Source organism: Anneissia japonica, unplaced genomic scaffold, assembly GCF_011630105.1.
Source record: "Anneissia japonica isolate Jap-2015-1 unplaced genomic scaffold, ASM1163010v1 scaffold287834_len5846547_cov211, whole genome shotgun sequence".
Lineage (NCBI taxonomy): Eukaryota > Metazoa > Echinodermata > Crinoidea > Comatulida > Comatulidae > Anneissia > Anneissia japonica.
In genome coordinates this window covers 4052084-4073627 of record NW_022704992.1, presented here as the reverse complement: position 1 = coordinate 4073627, position 21544 = coordinate 4052084, and the positions used below count along the sequence as shown (strand labels likewise).

Genomic DNA, 21544 nt, shown 5'->3' with positions numbered 1-21544 from the left:
AACAAGAACAATTAGAATTTAGAAAAAAGATGAAATTTAAGTCTTGATTCAAAAAGTGTCAAAGATGAAGATGACCTTATGAAATTGGGTAAGTTGTTTTTTTGTGGCTTCGAAAAATCAGTTGTATTTTTAATACATGCTCAAAAATGAAATAAAATATATTATTAACACTATACATAAGATTTCTGAATGTCATTCGCATTGTACTGTATACAAAACTCTTTTACACTAAATTCCTTTTTTTTTTAAATTCCTGCTGAAATCCAAACATCCATTTTAAATTTCTACAAGTCTCCTGTGGCAGTAGAAAAAGGGCCCATAAAAATGGACCGCTTTATTGTGCCGATAAATCATTCTTTATCATCGAATCGATCAATTCCCTTTCTTGTAGGCCAAGTAAAATTTCTCATGGAAACTTAGTAATCCAATTACCAACCAATAAAAGGAAGATTACTTCTATCTCGATTTTGTGTAGGAAGACACCATTTGTAAAAGAAAACAGAATGGAACTCACCTTCTTTCTCAAGAAACCCAGACCGAAGCTCTTTTCACACTATCAAATTCTATGTGACAAAAAATATGTAATATGCCCATATTTAGGTGTAATATAACGTCATGCCCATATATGTGCACATCAAACAAATTTGATCCTTGATTTTAAATTTTATGTGGCCTAAGACATGACAGATCATATAGGATGTTTATACTCATCAACATAACTCTGTTGTTGTAAGCTAGGATGCATACATATTAGGGCAAATAGAGGTACAGGAACTTATTCATCGCTCATAGGATTGCCATCGGATAAACCGGTAATCATACGCAGATTCAACTTATCCTCAGTAATCTTTATATATGTCCAGTGTAGTTTTTAATGACCTTTTAAAAGTATTAATAAAGAAACAAGTTTTTACGACTACTTACTGTAAAATGTTATGACATTAAAGTTAATTCCTAATCTGAGGGGTGGCAATCTCTTCAACATAGTTTCTAAGATATCAAAATAAATACTTTATAATAGAATGAAATAATAAGTAAATTAAATATATAACATATAAAATATCGTTATCGGTACGACATGAGATGAATAATGATAATGGCACATTTTATTGATTTATTCATTCTTTATTCTGAAATACACTTTCAATACAACTGCGTACTGGTTTCCAAAGTGGTTTAGTTAGATAAAAGTAACAAAATATGCCATTAATAAAAGTAACTTTAATGATAAATAATGATTTAATAATTTTAAAACAGCAAGTCCCTACATCATCATGGTTATAGTCCATCATTTATAGACAAGTTGACATATTGAGAAAAATAACTATAAATTAAGTCAGTTGAGCGGATGTTTTAAAATTGGGTCGCCACATTCATCATGGCACACCTGTTGATTATCTAGGTCATGCAGGTACAGGTGTGTTTTTCATCATCTACACTTGTTATTTATGTAAAGAAAATCATAAAGTTACTGTAGGCCGTTGAGAAAGTGAGTGGAAAGGCTTAGCTGCACATGATAAGGAGGGCTTTCAGAGGATCCAAGAGAAGGAATACTAAAGAGAAACACTTTGAAAGTTCAAGCTGATTCACCTTTCGCATTTTTGGAATTCTTTCGTTATTACCAAGTATCACATGATGTGTGACTGTCTTATGAAGAGCACTCTCAAATAATCCTGTCCTGTATTCAGTATCCTCTCTAGATGAGAGTTCAATGGAATCTGAAGGATAGGGTTCACATTGGGATCATGAGAAAGAATGCTTTTGACAAAATGTGTTTATAATTTACATTATCAAACATCAACAGATGAAGTAGCTCAATGAACAGAACATTATCAGTGTTGAAGATGTCTTGTCTCTAAAAAATACAAAATAATTAAAAAGTGATGTTCAAGTTTATAAAGGGAAAGTGATGAGGTTATAGTTTCATTATTTCTGTCTTAAAAATATATGATTTTCAATAAATTTGTACTTAGTTGATGGATACTTTGATTTTTTGATTTTTTTTTTTGTATACCAACTTTTATTGTATTTTGGATTTTGTAGATCCCTGGTGGTTAATTATTTTTGGCTTGCCATCCTAAAAATAAGAAACTATAGTATCCCATACCAAGTCCCTTTTCATACCAAATCTCTTCTCATACCAAAACAAGTTTTTAATCTGGTTTAAAACAAGCAAACTAGAGGTAGCCACTGTGCACTAAACTAATTTGGTTCAATTCAGTAATGCTTCAATGGCTAGCTACTAGTTAACTACCAGGTATATTGAGGACCACAGAGGGCGCTAGGCTGAAATTATGAAAAAAGCTACTTAGGGGAAAAAAAACTGAAAATATGAATTCTTCATTGTTTAAATGATTGTTTTGCATTTAAACATTCAATCAATATTTCCCCATTATAGTACTACTCACAGATTTGAATTTTTCACCATAAAGGTGTAGAAAATTAGCAGTATGGTCATGAATTGATGGTAAAGGTAATTGATTAGTAATGACGCTCTAGACTAATGGGGCATAGAACAACCTTGGAAATCCCTACATGTTAAACAAGTCTATGAAGGTGAAGGCTATGCCTTTAACTGGAGACTATATTTTAAAATTGACACATTACCACATCACATCCTGTGTAGCATTTCCGTAGCCCTCACCCCCTGACCCCTCCTTCAGAGGTTTTATCAGTCTTAGAACAGTGTCTCAAATTTTGGGAATGTTCCAAATCATAGAAAAATATCACCTTTATGAATAACCTATTACCAAATAATCATAGCAATTGACAAAGAATATGGGCCTACAGCATTTTATACTATCGTCTGTACCGTATCTTGATAATATATGTAATTTATGTGTGTTACAGTATCTGTATATCATGTGCAATGTTTAATTTAGTCCTTATTTATAGTTTCCATCAATTTTCTAACTTTCTGTAAAGATATAATCCTCATTCTGTATACTTGCAAGAGATGACCTCACTGGGATATGATTGTTCTGTGTTTATTAACTCCTCATATTGTACAGACTTGATGAATTTGTCTTTAAAGCTTGTTTTTGTAGTAGGATTGATATTGTTTGATAAGCAATATTTGTATGTATGCTAACAAAGTTATGCTAATTAGTAGATTAATAAATATATGATGATTGGTTCTCTGTTGTCCCAATTGGAATCTTTGCATCAATAAGATATAGTTTTGTTTTATTTCACATTTCAACATTCATTACTCGGTCATAAAGGACAAATTTTTAGTATTTACAAAAAAAATTGACACCAATTCCCATCTGTATTTATGGACAGTAATGAGATTTTCCAAGTATCCGGGACATTATCTTGGAAAGTTCACAGTGAATTGCATCATCTTCACGTTAGTCTTACTGTGCTACATCATGGAATGATATGTAATTGTAGGAAGTTCTATTACTGTATTTCCTTTTAAGAACATAATGATTCATTTTATAATTATTCAATATGCTTTCAAAATTAATTATAAACAGCAGATCCTTTAAACTATTCTACTTGATGCCCTTGAGTCTCGACATTCTGGTACCTACACATCATTCTGAATTTTTATCTTTTTTTTCGTCAAAGTTGTATATGTTTGTAGATAGTTAGGACCTTATTGAAAGGCAGTGTATTTTTTTTCAAGGTTTGTTTTATGTTTGTACATTGAATATGTTATCCTGAATAAATATTTTGGAAATAAAATAAAAGAAATATAAAAAATAATAAATATGACATGGGTTTGCTAGTTTTAGATATGTTAATGCAAAATACATTACATTTTAAATGTGTACCAAACCCCATGTGAAAAGTAATCATAATACATATTATGCTTTAATACAAATCTTAGATCTATGACTTCCATGCAATATAATGTACAGTTATGAAATATAGCGGGATGACTTAGTACAGCACATCATACCAAAGTCTCAATGTGCTTATTTTGATTATGAAATTTGTCTTTAATCATTACATTATATTTCGTTTCAGATGAACGATAGTTCAACCAGTAGGTTCGTAAGAGATTATGTTGTTCATCGGATACGGCAAGACGGTATCACTATCCCTGGATTTGCAGATGTCAGTGAAGAGGCACCATGTGACGTAACAGCATCAATTAGGAGAATATGTAAGGCGTGGATATTTTTAAATATTTTTTTTAGCCTCATTTTTTCTTTCAAATGTGAAAATATTGTCTAAAACCCTAGATTTGAGCTCTTCATCATTCAGTTAGAACACTATGTTGTTTATTTTGCACCCTAATATTTGTAGTAACACATTCCTTCCTATATGAATATTTAAGACTAAAACCAGTAGTTCATGAGCAAATACACCCATATCCACATCCACAACTACGATCAGCTGATGTTTAATTAGATCTCCATATGTTTGTCACAATCAGCTGATTGCACTGTGTCATTACATTGATTTCTTTAGACATCAAAAACCCCAAGATTAACTATAATAGCGATTCCAGAAATCTTGAACTTAAAGTGGCCCTCTATCGAGTTAACATCTTCATTTCAATAAAAGTTCTAATATCCTCAGTTTACAATCTTTGATTAGCTATGACGTATGGCGTGACCAAGTTAAAGTACGCTATATTAATATATCAAAAAATAACTATGATATGCGTTATTGTAATTTCAATTGAAATTTTTTTCAATTTCTCTAGGGTGTATAATAGTTGGTCTCTTTGTGGGTTAACAAGCTTCCAGTTGTCTATAAAAAAAATTGACAAAAAAGGGAAGGAATACTAACAATTTTACATTAAGAGCTGCTTTAACTGGGAGGCTTTAAGACATGAACTTTCATTCTTAAGGCAGGTGTTATGCGTAATGCACAAACAAGAAGACGGCAATAAGTTCACCTGTAGTGGAGTTAAAAAATCTGAAATTGACAGATTAGAAAGGAAGTAAGGATTTCCGAATTAATCAAAACACGCATTTGCATTTGCTTTTTATTATAGGTCATGAGATTGAAGAGAGTCAAAAGGAATTTTTTGGAGAATGTTGTCATCATTTGAACATTAGTCCTACAACATTGTACGCACAATTTATGGACCTAGCTAGTGAGCTATTTAAAAATCCTCACAATGGAATGAACGGCTTAGATATTTCGTGGGGTAGAATTGCCACGTTCTTAACATTTTGCGGGACACTAGGGGCACATTGTGCAGCCAAAGATCTTGTGAACCTGGTTCCGAGCGTAATTGGTTGGACAGTACGTTACATAGATCAACATTTAAATGATTGGATGACACAGAATAATGGATGGGTAAGTTCAAGGTTCAGGTTTACGCATGAATATTTCAGACAGTTCGTACATGTCCTCAAGCGTGACAAGCTGTTAGTAATTTAAGTTCTTACATTTAAATTAAATATTGTCATTTAACCATGCATTATGTGCTTACTACTCCAGTCTGTCAAGTATGTATCCCATTGACATTGAAATAATAACAAATAAATGATAAATTAAAGCAAAATTATTTATAATTGACAGATTTATTTTCAAATTTTGATTAACAATTTAATAATTAATGTTATTTTTTGCATAATTTATTTAAAATTTATGTTGACATCTTTTTGGATATGGCAGTCATGTGTTAATTGTAACCATCTTAATCCAAAAAAATCTTGAGTAATGTTATCCACATTGGAAAAATATTAAGCATTTTAGATTTATAAAAAAATATAGTTTTGAAATGCTAATAAAATCTGGTTGTTATAATTTTGTTATGATATTGTATTTAAAACAATGAATTTCCTCACAAAACATTTTCCTCTAGAATATCTGAATTTATATTTACAAGACATTTTTAGGATTTGTGGGGATATTTATAGATACGTACATTAAAAATCAATACTTAGTAGTGACCAATTATGACCAAATATGGTAAGCAAGTCCTATAATTAGAACTAATTTTAATAGGTGTGAGAATCGAGATTTGATTCATATCTACAGTAATTGCTTTCAATCCTGAAACTAAACAAACAAGACATGTATGGATATCTTGTAGTGAGGATAAATTATGTTAAACAGTATCATTTAAGGTCTTGTATTTCCTTGTATAATGTTATTATATTTTAACTATGATATAAATAATTTGATTTTTGTATGCTGTGTGTTGTTATAGTTATGATTATAATATTTAATCTTGATTTGTTTACATTTTGTAACAGTGCTTTGGCGAAGAGTATATGAATCCACTGTATGATAAAATCTGAAAAAAAAATATTTTAATCATGTGATATTATATATAATCAAATATTACTAATTGTTATTATTATTATTATTATTATTATTATTATTATTATTATTATTATTATTATTATTATTATTCCTGGTGGCACTTGTGATTATATTCTCAATGTTGTAAATATAATTTTCCTGTGAAATATGTTTATAATGAAAATTAAATTTCCTATATTTTTCTTTTTTTTTCCAGGCCGGCTTTGTAGAATTTTTTCGTCCAAGGCCAGGAGGATCGGAGCCCATAGTGGCACCAGGAACAGTAGCAATGGTCGCTGCAGGGCTAATGGGCCTAATTTACGTATTAAATAGATGAAAATGAATTTTCATGAAGATAAAATAAGTTAATTTATGGTCATTAGAATGAAAAAGACGACTTATGGTGTATACCTGGCAATGCCTCCCCTCCCACTCCCTATCACCATTTTGTGTCACCGTGTTTAGGTATGATGGACTGTTCAATTACTTTAGGAATATTTTATTCTTAATTCACATATTTGTAATCAAATAAATATCTTGTTACATTATTTGTCTTCCTTTTCATCACTGCTCTAAACTGCCATTTTGATTGGGAGCTTTAAGTCTAATAAATAGATTGAGATATATAAGCGTCATTTTTGTATCAATTAAACATTTTTCGAAAAGAGCAAATGAAAATAATGTAAGGATGTATATGCGTAAGAAGATATTATATTGTATGTTTGGATTTAATCTTTTGAAACTTTCACAGAAATATCGGTTGAAATCTACATTGTAGCAATATTTTGAATACATTAGAATAAGAATTTCTCCTTCACTATATTTAATGCCGAAATGAATCCTCAGAAATTGCAGTAAGATATAATTATGTAAATTTATGCATAGCCAGAATTATTCAAATATATATTTGCCACTTGCATGTAGATATTGCAGACAGTATCCTGAATGGTAAATAACGTGTAGCTTTTTGAAGATTTCCTATCAAGCCAAAAGAAAGAATATTGAGAATTTAAAATCGGTAGTTTTGAGTGCTCCAGCTTTAAGGGAAGTAGTATGCAGGATGGGAAATATGATTGAGTACATTTTCTTACAATCCTATTTTAAAAATCTGAATATTTTCTTCATTATTTGTAATTATTCTATATCTATCAAGATGAGGAAAACTCGTCCTGAATGCTGATTGCAACATTAATGCAATTTAAGTGTCATTTGCTCTCCTCGAATCAAGTGTAATGAGTCGAGAGAGGGCTCTCTTTTTAGAAATATTTTGTTTACTTTTTAATACTATACCTAGGTAGATATTTAGTTTAGTTCAAAACACAAATTTATATACAAATACTTGTATTTAATTTCTTCATACAATTTGATGCTAAACATATTGGTTTCAAATAACTTCAGAGGTTCGTAGAGAGTAGTAGAAACTAGTAAAACTATATTGGCATTGCGCTGATGCCAACTACACAAATTGTTGAAACCTATGTGGAATATCCGATAAGGGGATAAATTTATTTGAAATTCAAATCTCATCAATGTATGTAACATATTACATTCTAGAATATTTATAGATACTGTCAGCTGTTTCCATGGATACATTATATTTATTCAACTTAGCAGCGTATCATGTAAGCAACCACTAAGATTGATGAATATTCTATCCAACATTAATATTGTGAATCTTAAATGCATCCATTAATTTAGAATCAATTGTGATGATCTAACAACATTTCTACTGAGAGGTTTCATTATAGTAATGCATTAATAAAAATTGATTTGAAAATTGTCTTAATTTTTTTTTCAACAGGGCTACCATCCCAACCTATTATAGAAATAATAAGCTTGAAATTAAAAGCTTATTTGAATTATTTGTAATTATTTTGTTGGGACCAATTGTTAAGATATGGTTTTAAATTCTTTTGAGATAAGAAGTGACATCATTTTAATTTTTTTAATTCATTTACATAAAGAGTTCATTTTGCTTGGTTATTTTTGGTCATTTTAGTATCATATGTTGTGCATTTGCTGGTATGGGATGTCAGGCAAATCTGGATTTCAATTTGTAAAGCAGATGAGAATGATAAAGACACAGAGACACCATTTGAATATTTATTCATTAACCACTATATCAAAGCGTATTATTCATGCCTATTCCCTTTGGATTTTATCAATGATTATACCTTAGAATACCGAGAGCTGATATTTTATATTGTGTCAAAATACATTGTTTATTACAGTTCAACCTCCAATTCAAGACTACCTTTAGGGCCTGAAAATTTATGGTGATCAGCATTCGGTCTCAAATTAGAGAGTTAATTATATATAAAAGATTGAAGGGTGTTAGTTTGTACTAAGGTATCTCAAATTAAAGTGGTCTTGGAATTTGAGGGATATTGAAAATTATAGTGTCTCGAAATTAAAGGGGTCTCAAATTGGTGGCGAACTGTATTCAACTTCTTAAGAAGAATGTATACATGTTTTGTGACTATTTAGTGTGTTTATAATTGTGGAATTGGTTTCTACAATTAATGTTAATTATTTATTAATTTTTAGTGATTTCTATTGCTGTATTGTGTATTGTTTGAAAAAAATATTACGTACAGGTCTGATGTAGTTAAAATGAGACCTAATACAGACTGGAATGGTAGGTGTTGTAACTAGTTATCTTGTATATTTATTTTTTATAGCTAGCAAATGGATATTAGATAACAAGAAATAGCAGATCAATTTGGTTATAATAATAGATTTTATACATCAATATTGTGTAGATCTACTTGGTATGTTCCATGTTGGAGAAATAAAACAAGTACATAGCCAGTCCTGTTAGTATTGCTAAATTCCAGATTTATCATCAAGCCTATTCAAAGTTTTATTTGCTTTTGGTACTTTCAGAAATAATTTAAATTGATTTTGCTACTGGAACTTACTAAAAAAACTTGCTAAAGATACACCAGCTGTCAGGGAATATTTACATACGTACTCTCTACTGCTCATTGGAGCTTGACAAAGTAATTCAGAAATGTTTAATTAATCTGTATTTATTATTACTATAAAAAGTAGGGTGGAGACACATTTCTGGTATCGTCAGGCTTCTACAGATTCAATGTTGAAATGTAACTGGCTGAACTATAGAGGGGGTGTGTCATAGTAGAATATGAAACTCTAGAGGGGGTGTTTCATACAATATTTAAACCTACAGAGAGAGGGGGGTGTTGTACTGTATAGTTCCTATATAGAGATCTATATAGGAACTCTAGTATTGTATATGTTATATAGAAATGTAGAGGGATGTTTTCATTATAATATAAGAAGTCAGAAAATTGTTATATTATTTTCAATATTATAGGTAGTTATGAGTTTTGTTTTGAGTTTATGTAAATGCAGTTTTATGTGTAAATAGGAAGTTACAATTTTGTAAAAGTTGCCTAGCAGGTATTTTAAAGGATAGTGGTGATGATTAATAGAGACAGGAAACTATGTTGTGTAAAAATATTAAGTGTATGTTCCAACAGTGATTGAGGGTCTGTTCAATTGATGCATGGTGGTGAGATGTATCCAGGTATATGACTCTTAGTGTGTAGGCTTAATTGCCAAACAAGAAACAAGGGGAGTGGTGGGGCTTAATTAGAAGAACTAATTATCAACAGCAGCTTATACTTGTACCCATAATTCATAAAGTTAATTTTCTAAATTTGTAGTAAATTGTGTATCAATAACAGTATCTATTAGGATATAGTAGTAAAAATATATTTCAAACATTTGTTCACTCATTTTCTTATTGGCACCATTCACTAGATTGTAGTTTACTTACCATTTCAAATTCATAATCAATACAAGATTTGTGCTTGTTTACTGATGTTTTTTGTTTCTCCTCCCTAGATATGTAGTGTTTAAATATGTACAGTTCTGTTCATATTTTATTTTGCATACAAAATGGTAACTAGAAGTTATATTGAACAATTTCCACGATAATTAACATTATACAGAAAAATATTATATGAAATACGCCCCTTGTATCTTATTATATTTATGATATCTGTTTATTAATGTAAATATTGTAGTGACAAAATAGTAGGTATATGTACACTGTATAAATTTTAATGTACAAACAGATCAGATAAATAGAAAAATGGCAAAAGTACGATCGCACGTTAAGTCGTTGAGGGCGTAATTGCGAAAGAACTAAAAGCTACCAAAAGCTGTGATCAACACATAATTATACAAGTAAGAAAACATTACCTTACTTGTGTTTTTGATTGTACCAATCGAATGTAACATACATGTCCGCTAGTTGATGAAAAAGATGTATTCTTTCAATTCGCTTTTGATTGTGTGTGTGAATACAAATGCTATTAAAAATTAAATTAAATACGCTTGTACCGTCAGTACTCTTCTTTCCGAGTCTTGGTGCGTTCGTTATGAATAACATTATAATTATAGTAGTCTTAATGATGATGTTGGTGATTGTGATGATGATAACGACGATGACGACATGCGATGACGATGATTGATGATGATGATAATGATAATAAGCTTACTATAATCACTTATTGTAGTTCATTCAATTATTTTATTATCAATCGTCAAGATTATAATCAAAAGTATTCCAAAAGAAGTCCCATTTTGTGTGTACCAACGGGCTACACGATGATAAAAAACAAAGAGCAAAATGACGCATTGAACGTAAAACCTTTTTTTTTTTTTTTTTTTTTTTTTAATTTATGATGTAACACTGTCTTCACTATAGGTAGGCCTATAAGAGACACCAACATTTGCCATGGGAACAATAATCAGCTGATTATAATAGTTTTGTAAATTACAAACTTTTCACAATTTGACAAATGTCCAAACAGAACCAATACTGAGAAAGTTTTGATTTTAAGTTCTGTTGAGACGGGACTTTTGTTTGTTTAGTAGAACGGCGTACGTCATGACGTACGTTATAATAAAAACTAGTTGTTTAAAGAAAAGTATTTTAAGTACAGTAGGCCTATCCGGCCTTCATGGGACTGACAACCAAGATCATTGAGGAGGTTGTGTCGAGCAGGTGCTTTAAGTTGGAAAAAATTGGGCATCCAAATTTTATTCTGTATCAAAGAGTTACAACCTAAAAGAAAACGTACGGTAGCATTTCTTGTTTTTAGCGGACTTGGAACAAACGTACATGTGTAAACCGAATTCTCTAAAGATTGTTTTTACAAATAGAGCTAATTAGTACTTCATTATTTTGGAATTTTTACTTGGAATTACAATGTTCAAGGAGTGTATTTTGGCCCGATTTTTAGACCACAATGGAAATAAGTTTGCCTTTTCATCCTTTAGGCCTAATAATATTTTTGTATTCAGAATAAAGAAACAAAAAGAAAAGTTTTAGTCTACCGTTTACGCAGTAAAGTATAATGAAGACATCCAAGTTTAGTCTTATTGATCAATAGTTGAGACCGTTGAATGATGGCGATTAGCATAATAATGATTGAATCATTTGTCTTCCACTGTGGTAACGGGTTTAGCACCGTGGTGAACCGGATCAATCCGACGGGATTAGGGCGCTTAACCAGATCAAGCTTTGACATTCACAGCCAAGAGATACTATGTCTCACTCATTACAACAATGTTAAACCATTTCACAATTCGTAAACAAATCACGTATGAAAATATCTGTAATGTGTCGGTATGTAAATGTAAAGTGGCTTATCGGCTTGATGGAACATTTTAAAGACGTCATGTCTTTTAATTCTGAATGTTATTTGTCACTATAGGCCTATTTCCCTTTCTGTTTCACACCCAAGTTAATTTAGAGAGATTACAGGATGAAACTCTATACATGCCTATTACGCCCGGTTTACATTGTTATGAAGATGTTTATCCGCTAGTCAGCAGACTCATCAAATGGATCAAATTCTGTTGTCATTGTTTTAGATTCTACTGATAAACAAATCGTGTGTCTTTCGTTGTTTGAAGAGGACCATGGTAAGCGTTTCAACCAACTCCACTTTAGTAAGTATAATTTAGTAATCAATTTAAGCAAGTTTAAATATTAAATATAACATCAAAAACAAAAGTCATTCGTACTATCAGTCACGTGATCAATCATCACCGTTGGTTTTAAAATAAATAAATAGCAAGATCATCTCAACAAAGCACACAACCGTCCATGGGTTTATATAGGCCTACTGTCAGTTGTCTGCAAAATATTTACATTATTTTTCTGCGCAAGATAGTCAAAAAGGTCTTTATGAATGAAAAATACCTCCATAGTATTCACTTACTGAAAGTGTGCTATGAATGACGAATATTCAATGAAAAATAGGGAATTCGACGATGATTTAATTTTGTTTTATGTGAAGAAACTTTATGAGATAGCGCCACCATGTGTTTGTTCACGTGACATGACCAGGAAGATTTTTTTTTCCAAAATGGCAGCTTAGGTGGAACGACGTTTAGAAAGTTCTCCAATGTTGTGAAATAAATTAGCAGCTTTTGCGCTTAACTAGGACTGTATTTATTTATGTCGATGCATTTGACGCTTTAACAATTTTGGATTGAAGTTTTAACCATGTGGGAGAAAGGGTAATGTGCTTGTGTATTTGGAAATAATAACGAAGTTTCAACGTAACCTGCTGTGTTGTTTGGATGTGTGTAGGCTAGGCTGGCACAGCCTGATTATACTGTTTGTTGATTTTAGATTTTCTGACACGAAGGAAGACCGAGGAGTGTAAGTATGGACAGAGCGTAGTAAACCAGGGCAATGTAGTTCTAATATTTCTTACTGGTATGTTTCGTGACATACTTTTATTTAAATAACATGTGGAAATATAGGCATAGATAGGCCCACACACTGCTTCCTTCCTGTGTGTGTTGTGTTCTCAATCAAATTGTCAATTGAGGAAAGTATTGAAAATGAGTTTTAGAAGGCCAACAAGGTGAAGGGAGGGATAGCCTATCCCCTACTACTAGGCCCAGGCAGCCCTACTAGACTACTAGATTTATCTTCTGATGAGACTTTTGTGTTTTAGGGTCGAGCCAGCTGTACTGACAGTACTGTAGGCTACACCTCAGATTTGTTTGAAACCTTGGCCTTGAATTGAAACTTTTTATTTTATACACCAAAAAGTACTTTATTATTAATGTTACGCCGTGGCTAGGGATATGGTAGGCCTACCATATATATTATCCTTTGTTTGCTTAAGGTACAGTAAATTGCATTACCTAATAAAATGCCGCCACCCGGTGTGATCTGTTTATTTTTTCTTCATCACTGCATAGAAAAAAAGGACAAGGAAAACAAGACATAAAAAGCAGCGAAAAGGAAGGGACGAACAGGTGTCAAGCACCTCTACCTATATCCCCCTTCAACAAAATAAACCTCATATCCAACAGAAAAGTGTATGTGGAAAATTGCACATACGTTTTTTTACATTAAAAAATATATAAATAAAGAGATACTGTAAACACATTGAACATTACAATTTTAACATTTAAATTATTACAAGACAATTATTTAATTATTTATCTAATTAAACTAAAACATACAATAATATTAAAAATAGGTATAAAAAACATAGTATATTATACAAAAAGAGAAGTTTTTAAATTATTAATTATTTGTTTATTATCTAAAACTACTAAAAAAATGACAAAACAGATAGAATTAAAATATCTGATATACAAAAAGAGGTTATTAAATTATTAATTTGTTCATTTATTTTAACTATGTCATGTTATATAACGTACTGTATTTATATACGAATATGAATTAAGCCTATTGTTGAACGTATCCCATGTCGTGGTTTACAAAAGTACATTAAAAAAAATATTCAACAAGCAGTAAAGAATACAAATATTTATTTACAATAAGGGGCCTACCCATTATATTTACAATTCTCATATTTGTGAAGCAAATTTTACAAATATTCTCAGTTTTTAATTCAGAGAAAAAATCTAATCTTGACTGTTGTACAGTACAGTAAAGGTGTTAAATGTTTGAGTGACTAGTAAGTTAACAAACCATTGGTTTACTTTATGGAATATGTGATAGAGGATTGCCATTAATTGTTCTGTAGTACAGTAGGCATTTTTAAATTCTTATTTACTGTATTCATTTTTGGCGAGTTGCTAACTGTAAATTATTAACTTGTTTTGTGCTCAGCGAGTTCGATGTTGTGTTGTCAGTTTTGTATATAACAACTCAGCAGGAAAGCAGGCTCAAAATGAGCGATTTGTGAATGATGTTGTCACGCTGGTGGCAGTATTTATTGAATAATGCAATTTACCGTACCTTTAGCAACAGGAAGTTAAGATACGGTACCGTATCTCTAGCCACGGCGTTAATATTATGAATCTGCCCAAGCAAGGAGGGGATTCAATGACTTCTGACAAAAAATTTCATTAAAAAAAAATAATAATAATAATAACAATAAAATTATTATAGCTGGTCATGGGTAAACTATGAAGTGTTAAAGAAAGCTTATTCAACCAGAATTTACTTAAAAAGTGGCTTCACTTAATTTGGAAACTCTGTTTATAACAGGATCAATTCCATTGAAGATGCATTAATTTTGTCATGTGTTTATTATAATAGCCTATAGGCCACAGGTGGACAAAGTGCGGCCCGTCAGCGATTTTTGTGCAGCCTGTGACAATGAATTAAAAGCCCATGTTTGCAGCCCGCTAATCAAAATTAGCTAGAAAACACCTTATTTTTATGGCCCGACACCAATAATATGTATAAAGTAACATTAAAACTGAGAATAAAGTTTATTTAAAAGCAGTGATTGGAGGTTTTTGGAAGCTCACTGGAATATTAAAGTTTGGGTGCGGCCCTCTGTGTTAAATCAAAAGTTCACTTTGGCCCTCCAACCGATTTTTATGCCCACCCCTGCTATGCCTACTTGCTCTAGGTTTTGTGCAAACTGTTTTTTTTCTTAGTAAAAGAAAAAGTTATGTCTCTCTGTTATGTGTTGTGTTGATAACGGATGGAAAGTAAAACCATCGCTGATTTGTACATGCAAGCCTATAAAATAATGAATTAACAAAACCATGTCAAAATTAGTCATCAAAGATTACAGTATATTGTATAATAGATTGAGGACTGGGGAGATTGTTATGACCTATGGGAAAAGTAGTAGTATGTAATGCATATTATAAAAACCATACGATAATAACATTGAACTTTACTTATGAAGCACACACTAAACCTAATCCATTCACAGCATGCCAATTACATTTTATTACAAATAAAAGACATAAGAAAAATGTTCCAGTGAAATATGCAATCAGATGGGCATGGTACAGTATATTCGTGGTCACTGTGCCCTAGTTACAGAAAGGATGAAGCTGGTTTGATTTTAAAATAAATCCATTGGCTTTGTACTCTACATGACATTTTATTTACAGTACAGTATAGGGAAAATGTTAATAAAAATAAAGACATACAGTATGTATTTAAAAATTCATTTACAAATGGATAAAGATCCACATACGGTAAATCTATATACTTAATAATTAAAAAAAGAAAAAGAAAAAATGAATTACAATATTTGAACTTGAAATTAGGAGAATATATTCTTTATCAAATATGAACATTTAAATAATACTTAGTAGATTCTTTGCATATTAACATTTTTTTTAGTAAAACATTAGTAAATCATTTTAAAATGACATTTTTGATATGTGACTTATTGAAAGTTAACAGTTTTTTACAATTCTGAAATTGATTAGGTGGCAGTACCTATATCTGACTGTTAATAGTGCTTTAATATAGAGCTCTCCCCTGCTATCCATATTCTAATTGTTACATTTTTTTGTGCATCTATTATTTTTTTACTATAGTATTTGAGCTTTTTGATGTTGTTGATGACATTTTTATTGTGTGAAATTGTATTTTAAATAAATTATGTAATTTAACAATAACTACAATATTATTGCAGAAAACTCAAAGTGCGGGTGAACGACGCACACTGAACCAGAGTTGCAAGTGCTTTGCACAGTAACCCCCAATTGTAAATTGTGAATCTAAGTTTAAATCCTTGTTATTAAATTACAGTATATAATATGATCATTAGTATATTGTGTATTATACCTTTGACTAATGTACAGTATTGTCGTATTTATTTTTAGGTAGAGATTGATATATCAAGGTGCATTTTCTGTGTATAGACCTATGTACTCCCAGCGGGTACTCTAGTTGATACCATCGCATTGCCATCAATGAGGAATCAATTCCAGATTAACATGGAAGGTAAGATATGGCATGTTGGTTGTAGTGACCTATCTATCCTATGTACTATCCTACAAGTCCTGTGCTCAACTTAGGCTTAATAAAAGTAAAAAATGATCAAGAACAAAATAACTCCACTCCAAAAATATAAATAGGTCCTACATAGAAATTCTGAGGGATTATTCCTTATATAATATTATGAAATTTTTTTTATAAAAGGCATGGTAATTTCTAGGTGTTTATCACAATTCAATCAATCAATCAATCAATCAATCAATCAATCAGTGAATAAATCATTTTAATCTGTATTTTTGACATATGATTGTTCTATCTGACTGGAAACTTTACTGTGGTTTATTTGTTAGCCCCTGGCAATGATCCAAGCCACTGGGGAATGTACTATAGTGAGATACACCTACTAACCTTTTAATGACAAGATGTGATAATGAAAGATTTGACTATTACAATATGACTAATAGTAAATACAGATTGAATGTTATGATTTTATGATGGTTGAAAATATAGTGTAAACAATAGTTTAAATAATAATAATTTTTTTTCCTACCGACTGACACTAAAATGATGCTATAACATAAAAGTTTTTTATTTGCATTAAAATCAAAATAATATTCAAGTGTACTTGTACAATGAATTACAGTTTTTAAATGTTTAGAAAAATATTACTTCAACGAAGTTATTCCATATTAGATCTTGTACCGCATTGAAGAATTCCTTCTACTTTCAGTTCCTTTTATTATAATCTTCCAAATATGGAGCTCATACAGTGTAATCAACAATAAGCAAACTGAAACCAGTGAATTATTGTTTATTCAACAACACTTTGTGGGTGTGATTGCTGATGAATGATTACAGTACTGTACAAGTATCTATCTAAACATACCAATCTATATTTGGAATACCAACTCCCATCTCTATGCCAGGGACTTGCAGGCACTTCTTGGTAGTTTATTTAGTGTTATGATATTCCATTTTTTATTGTGGTAGGCTTATATAGTAGAATAGAAAGTAAATTCTTATTCTAAATGCCATAATATTTAGAGAAAAAAATGAATACTGTATTTTATAGTATGACATGCAGGTATTGTAACTTAAAAGGTACACTTTATGTGAAGTCTTAAATTGTTTCACTATAATTATTTATTAAATGTTCAAGTAATTTTATTTTGACTTACTATAATAAAAGTAAAATTTTGTTGTTTAAAAAGAAACTCTTCACTTAAAATAAATAATAACATTATTATTAAACTTATTTCACAGAAAAGCAATCCAATTCACTCATGCAAAAATCTAGCAAAATGTAAAATAAGGCTACAAATTGTTACATTGGTTATGCACATGAATGCACATTATGTAAACATTACTGTATTTGACGTTCATGTACATTTATGTGTGAATCAGATATAAGCCCTTGACCTATGCATTCAACTAATCACTTTATATTCAATGATTGATGAAATACTGAAATGTGATTAAAAAGAAGAATGTAATTTATGATCCTGAGAAAATATGCCAAACATTAAATTACTCACAAAGACACCTATCATAAATATATTGTTTTTCTCATACAATTGTCGGAGCTGTTGATTATACAGTATATCCAATACAATCAATATGTATTACATCCCAACATCTTACCATTGTAAATTTATTATTGTTTCAAATGTTAATTGATGGCATTACTGTATGCCTTTTGATCTTTGATTTAACCCATGTTATCTGTCAGTTACATTATCCTGGTGATCAAGAAAATATACATGTGATTGGTTAAGTTCACTTTATAAGGGATTGGAAGAAGTCATGAACCTTTTAGGCTTCAACTTGGATGTAATCGAGTCATGAACTTATTTTGCTTCAAGCTAGATATGAAAATGTCATGAACCTCTCATGGATTAGTTTATCTGTAATTAAGTTTATGTTACACAAGCTATGCAAATTGGAATCTAGTATTCAGTTGATGGGGTTCTTCCATGTACAGTAATTGACTGATATGATTGCAATAGAATACTTTCTTTTGCATGTCCGCACCCATCATTAGAATACTATATGATATTATAGGCATTATGACCGAGTTAATATCAGGCTAAAGAAAACACTAATTCTAATTACATTTTTACTCATAACTGCAGTATTTATTTGAAGTTAAAAAAATATTAGAAATATCCATATTGTTTAAGATTGTAATGTAAGTTACAGTATATATTAACCACTCTGTTCTCCATAAATCCTTACATATTCTCACTTAAAAATTTCCTTCCAAACTCAATTGAAAAATTTGTTTAACTATCAACCAACTTTATTACAGAATATATGTTTAAATTATTAGTTGTAAGGTGAGGGCATTATTTTGGTGTCTATTCAAGACAATCAACTATATTGTATTATCTTATTAAAAATTATTAATTTTCAAGTTGAGGACATTTAAAAAATATAATGTACTACATCAATACACACAGTAAGTTGTGCAGACAGATCTTTATGTCATATCAAGTGTGATGATTAATGCATTACATATGTTGGCAAGAGTTAATAGGGAAGTGGAAATTTAACAAGGGATACTCGTTGCCTACAGTAGCTTTGCAGATAAATTGCTTATCCCTGTAAAGTATGCAAAGTTTGTTCAGATTTAGAAGTTGATGTTTTTTGTTGATTTTTTTTTTTTGAAAGGTGAGGTGGTGAATGGCTCTGGGAATGATAGTCATACAGTACATTAGAAACAAGGTGACTTGTTACAATACTGTGTTCTTGTATCTTGGATTTGTTGTTTAGCCTGTGTTTATAATGTTCAATGCAGCTGTTTTAATTGTCGCAGAATGCTGTAAACATTAATTTTTAAGAGGATATATATCATACTGATACTCTGCCAGTTTCAACTTTTCATAACATGTTCATGTTGAAAAATAACCATTCATTCAATATCTTCAAAACTACAATGTGAAGGTTCTTATTCGGGGCTTGCCATGCCAAAAGTAGCACCAGTGACTAAAACAAGAAAATTGACTTTTTAAATCGTATTCTCCACATTATAAGCTTTAAAATGATATGTTGACATTTACTGGAATCAACTTACTATAATTGCCCAAGTTATCAGTAAAAGTGTACAGCTTCTGTGTACTAAAGTATACAATAGTGCCACATTCTACACTGATTACTCAGTTGAACATTAGCGACAGTACAGTAGGCCTACGCTGGTTTACGGTTTATAATTTCAAATTAGAAACTTGATAAACTAATTGAATATGCATTTGAATTTTTTATTTTTGCTCATTTCCCCACTCTACCACCAATTCAATCCACAGTAAGTAAAAGAATAAATGGTGTAATTTATATTAACAATTTAACTAAGTCCTGGTGAATTTGATGCTAGCTATTAGTTATTAGTTTATTTCTTAAATATTACCTATATTAAAATCATAATTGCCTCTTCTCATAAACAAGGAAGAGAGGTTCTCGAGCAGAAACAATATTAGAATTGTTGGACTCAACACGTCAGAAAACAAAAGCTGCATGGAGCAAGCTAGCAAAATTGTGGATGCAGTAGGTGTTCAATGTAAACGTGAATGGGCGCACCGCAATGGGAAAGTTGTCTTGGGTAAAATATATATCGACTACCAAATTAAACGTAGATTATTTACGATTATTTATTTATATCTCAGGATTTAAGTATGAAAGGAAATTTATACCACAGCTTCAGTGTAGGCCTACTAAGCTGTACAGTAAAAGACTTGCTATTGAAATTACTAGACTGGGAATGTTGTCTAACCATCTCTGCGTTTTGTACCATCCAAATGTAATTTGGTACCGTTGTTACTGCTATACGTCACCACAAATTCAGCTGCATAGAGGTTCACAGTGAACAGATGTTATTGATATGTTCACAGTACTTTACTGGTCATCTTTAAGGATCGTGAACGTATAAAAATAGATCTTCAAGCAGTTCCTTTGCTGGGAATATTATATTTCATGAATCTGTACCTTTTTGGATACTAATAATTGAAAAAGCATGTTGCTAATCTGAAACAAATATTTGCACTGTCTTAGTATACCCCTGATACAAATTTTTATTGTTGTAGCTCTTTGGGATGTTAATTTTTAAAATGAATATGTTGGTTATAGTAATAAAAAATATTATTTTTAATAAAATTGTCCCCAGAGGACATTTTATAACTCAAACATGGAACTGTACAAGCTACCACTGGAAAAATAATTCTAAGGGATTATTTCATTCAACTTGGCTTCATACTATATCTGTATCTCAATTAGTAAAGCAACCAATCAGAATTCATGTAGGCAGTCTCAAGTTAGAATTCTGAGGCAAACAATATTTTTCTGTATAAAAAAAAAAAATTCTATCAGAGTATGGAAGTGTTTGCCAGTAATTATGATTTATTACCAATGTTATTTGTATGCAAGACCAATATTACATTAGTTAACTGAATGCCTTAATGTACATTAATGTGACTGTGAGTGTTGATTACAGCTACAGTTGTTGGTGGTTATGATATTGTTGATAGTAATGATGCTGATGATGTTTGATGATAATGACTCAGAAATCCCACTTTCTAGGCTTTCATCCATGTCATTCTTAGAGACAAGCTCAATATGTGAGTGATGATATCACTATTACAGTGTACTGTTGTGACTTACTGTAGTGCTAACTTTTTGTATTTAATAACTCGCAGGCACATCTAATAATGTACAGTACCTGTACTATTGAAGCCTGTTCTTTAATTAAGTTGTTATACATTATGAGAATTAAAAGGATGATTAATTATATTTTGGCACATACAGTCTTAAGTTGTGTGTCATGTTCTTAAAGTACTTGTACTTAGCAAGTTGTGAATAAATACTAAAACTAAGTACTTTGTAATGCACACAGAAAATAATATTTGCATTTGTGCATCTTTTTTTTTGCAATTTCATTTTATTCTGTGACCTTATAATACAGTATAGCAAAATTGAACAGAATAACAGTATATTCAAAAATTAATAAGGAAAACATTTTAACTTTACCAAGAAAAGATCCCCAAACGTAACCTTACAAATACAGTATATGAAAATTGTACCAGATCAACATTATTTCAAAATTAAAAA

The 21544-nt window shown here is 30.8% G+C and overlaps 2 protein-coding genes across 7 annotated transcripts in view; both read left to right on the top strand.

The window, feature by feature from the left end:
* LOC117104914 (apoptosis regulator R1-like) overlaps window positions 1–10584 on the top strand; it is a 35878-nt gene extending 25294 nt beyond the window's left edge. For all 5 annotated transcript variants that reach the window (XM_033245835.1, XM_033245836.1, XM_033245838.1 and 2 more), the window contains exons 2-4: window positions 3979–4117; window positions 4958–5265; window positions 6437–10584. In XM_033245835.1, the coding sequence (XP_033101726.1) occupies window positions 3979–4117; window positions 4958–5265; window positions 6437–6556 (567 nt within the window). In that variant the 3' untranslated portion in view covers window positions 6557–10584. The remainder of the gene's footprint in view (window positions 1–3978; window positions 4118–4957; window positions 5266–6436) is intronic.
* A 2045-nt stretch (window positions 10585–12629) lies between these two features.
* LOC117104936 (USP6 N-terminal-like protein) overlaps window positions 12630–21544 on the top strand; it is a 39592-nt gene continuing 30677 nt past the window's right edge. Inside the window, exons 1-2 of one of the 2 annotated variants that reach the window (XM_033245892.1) lie at window positions 12630–12928; window positions 16337–16453. In XM_033245892.1, coding sequence (XP_033101783.1) covers window positions 16423–16453 — 31 coding nt within the window. In that variant the 5' untranslated portion in view covers window positions 12630–12928; window positions 16337–16422. Of the gene's footprint in view, window positions 12929–16332; window positions 16454–21544 lie in introns of both variants that reach the window. The other variant, XM_033245891.1, reaches the window with a different exon arrangement.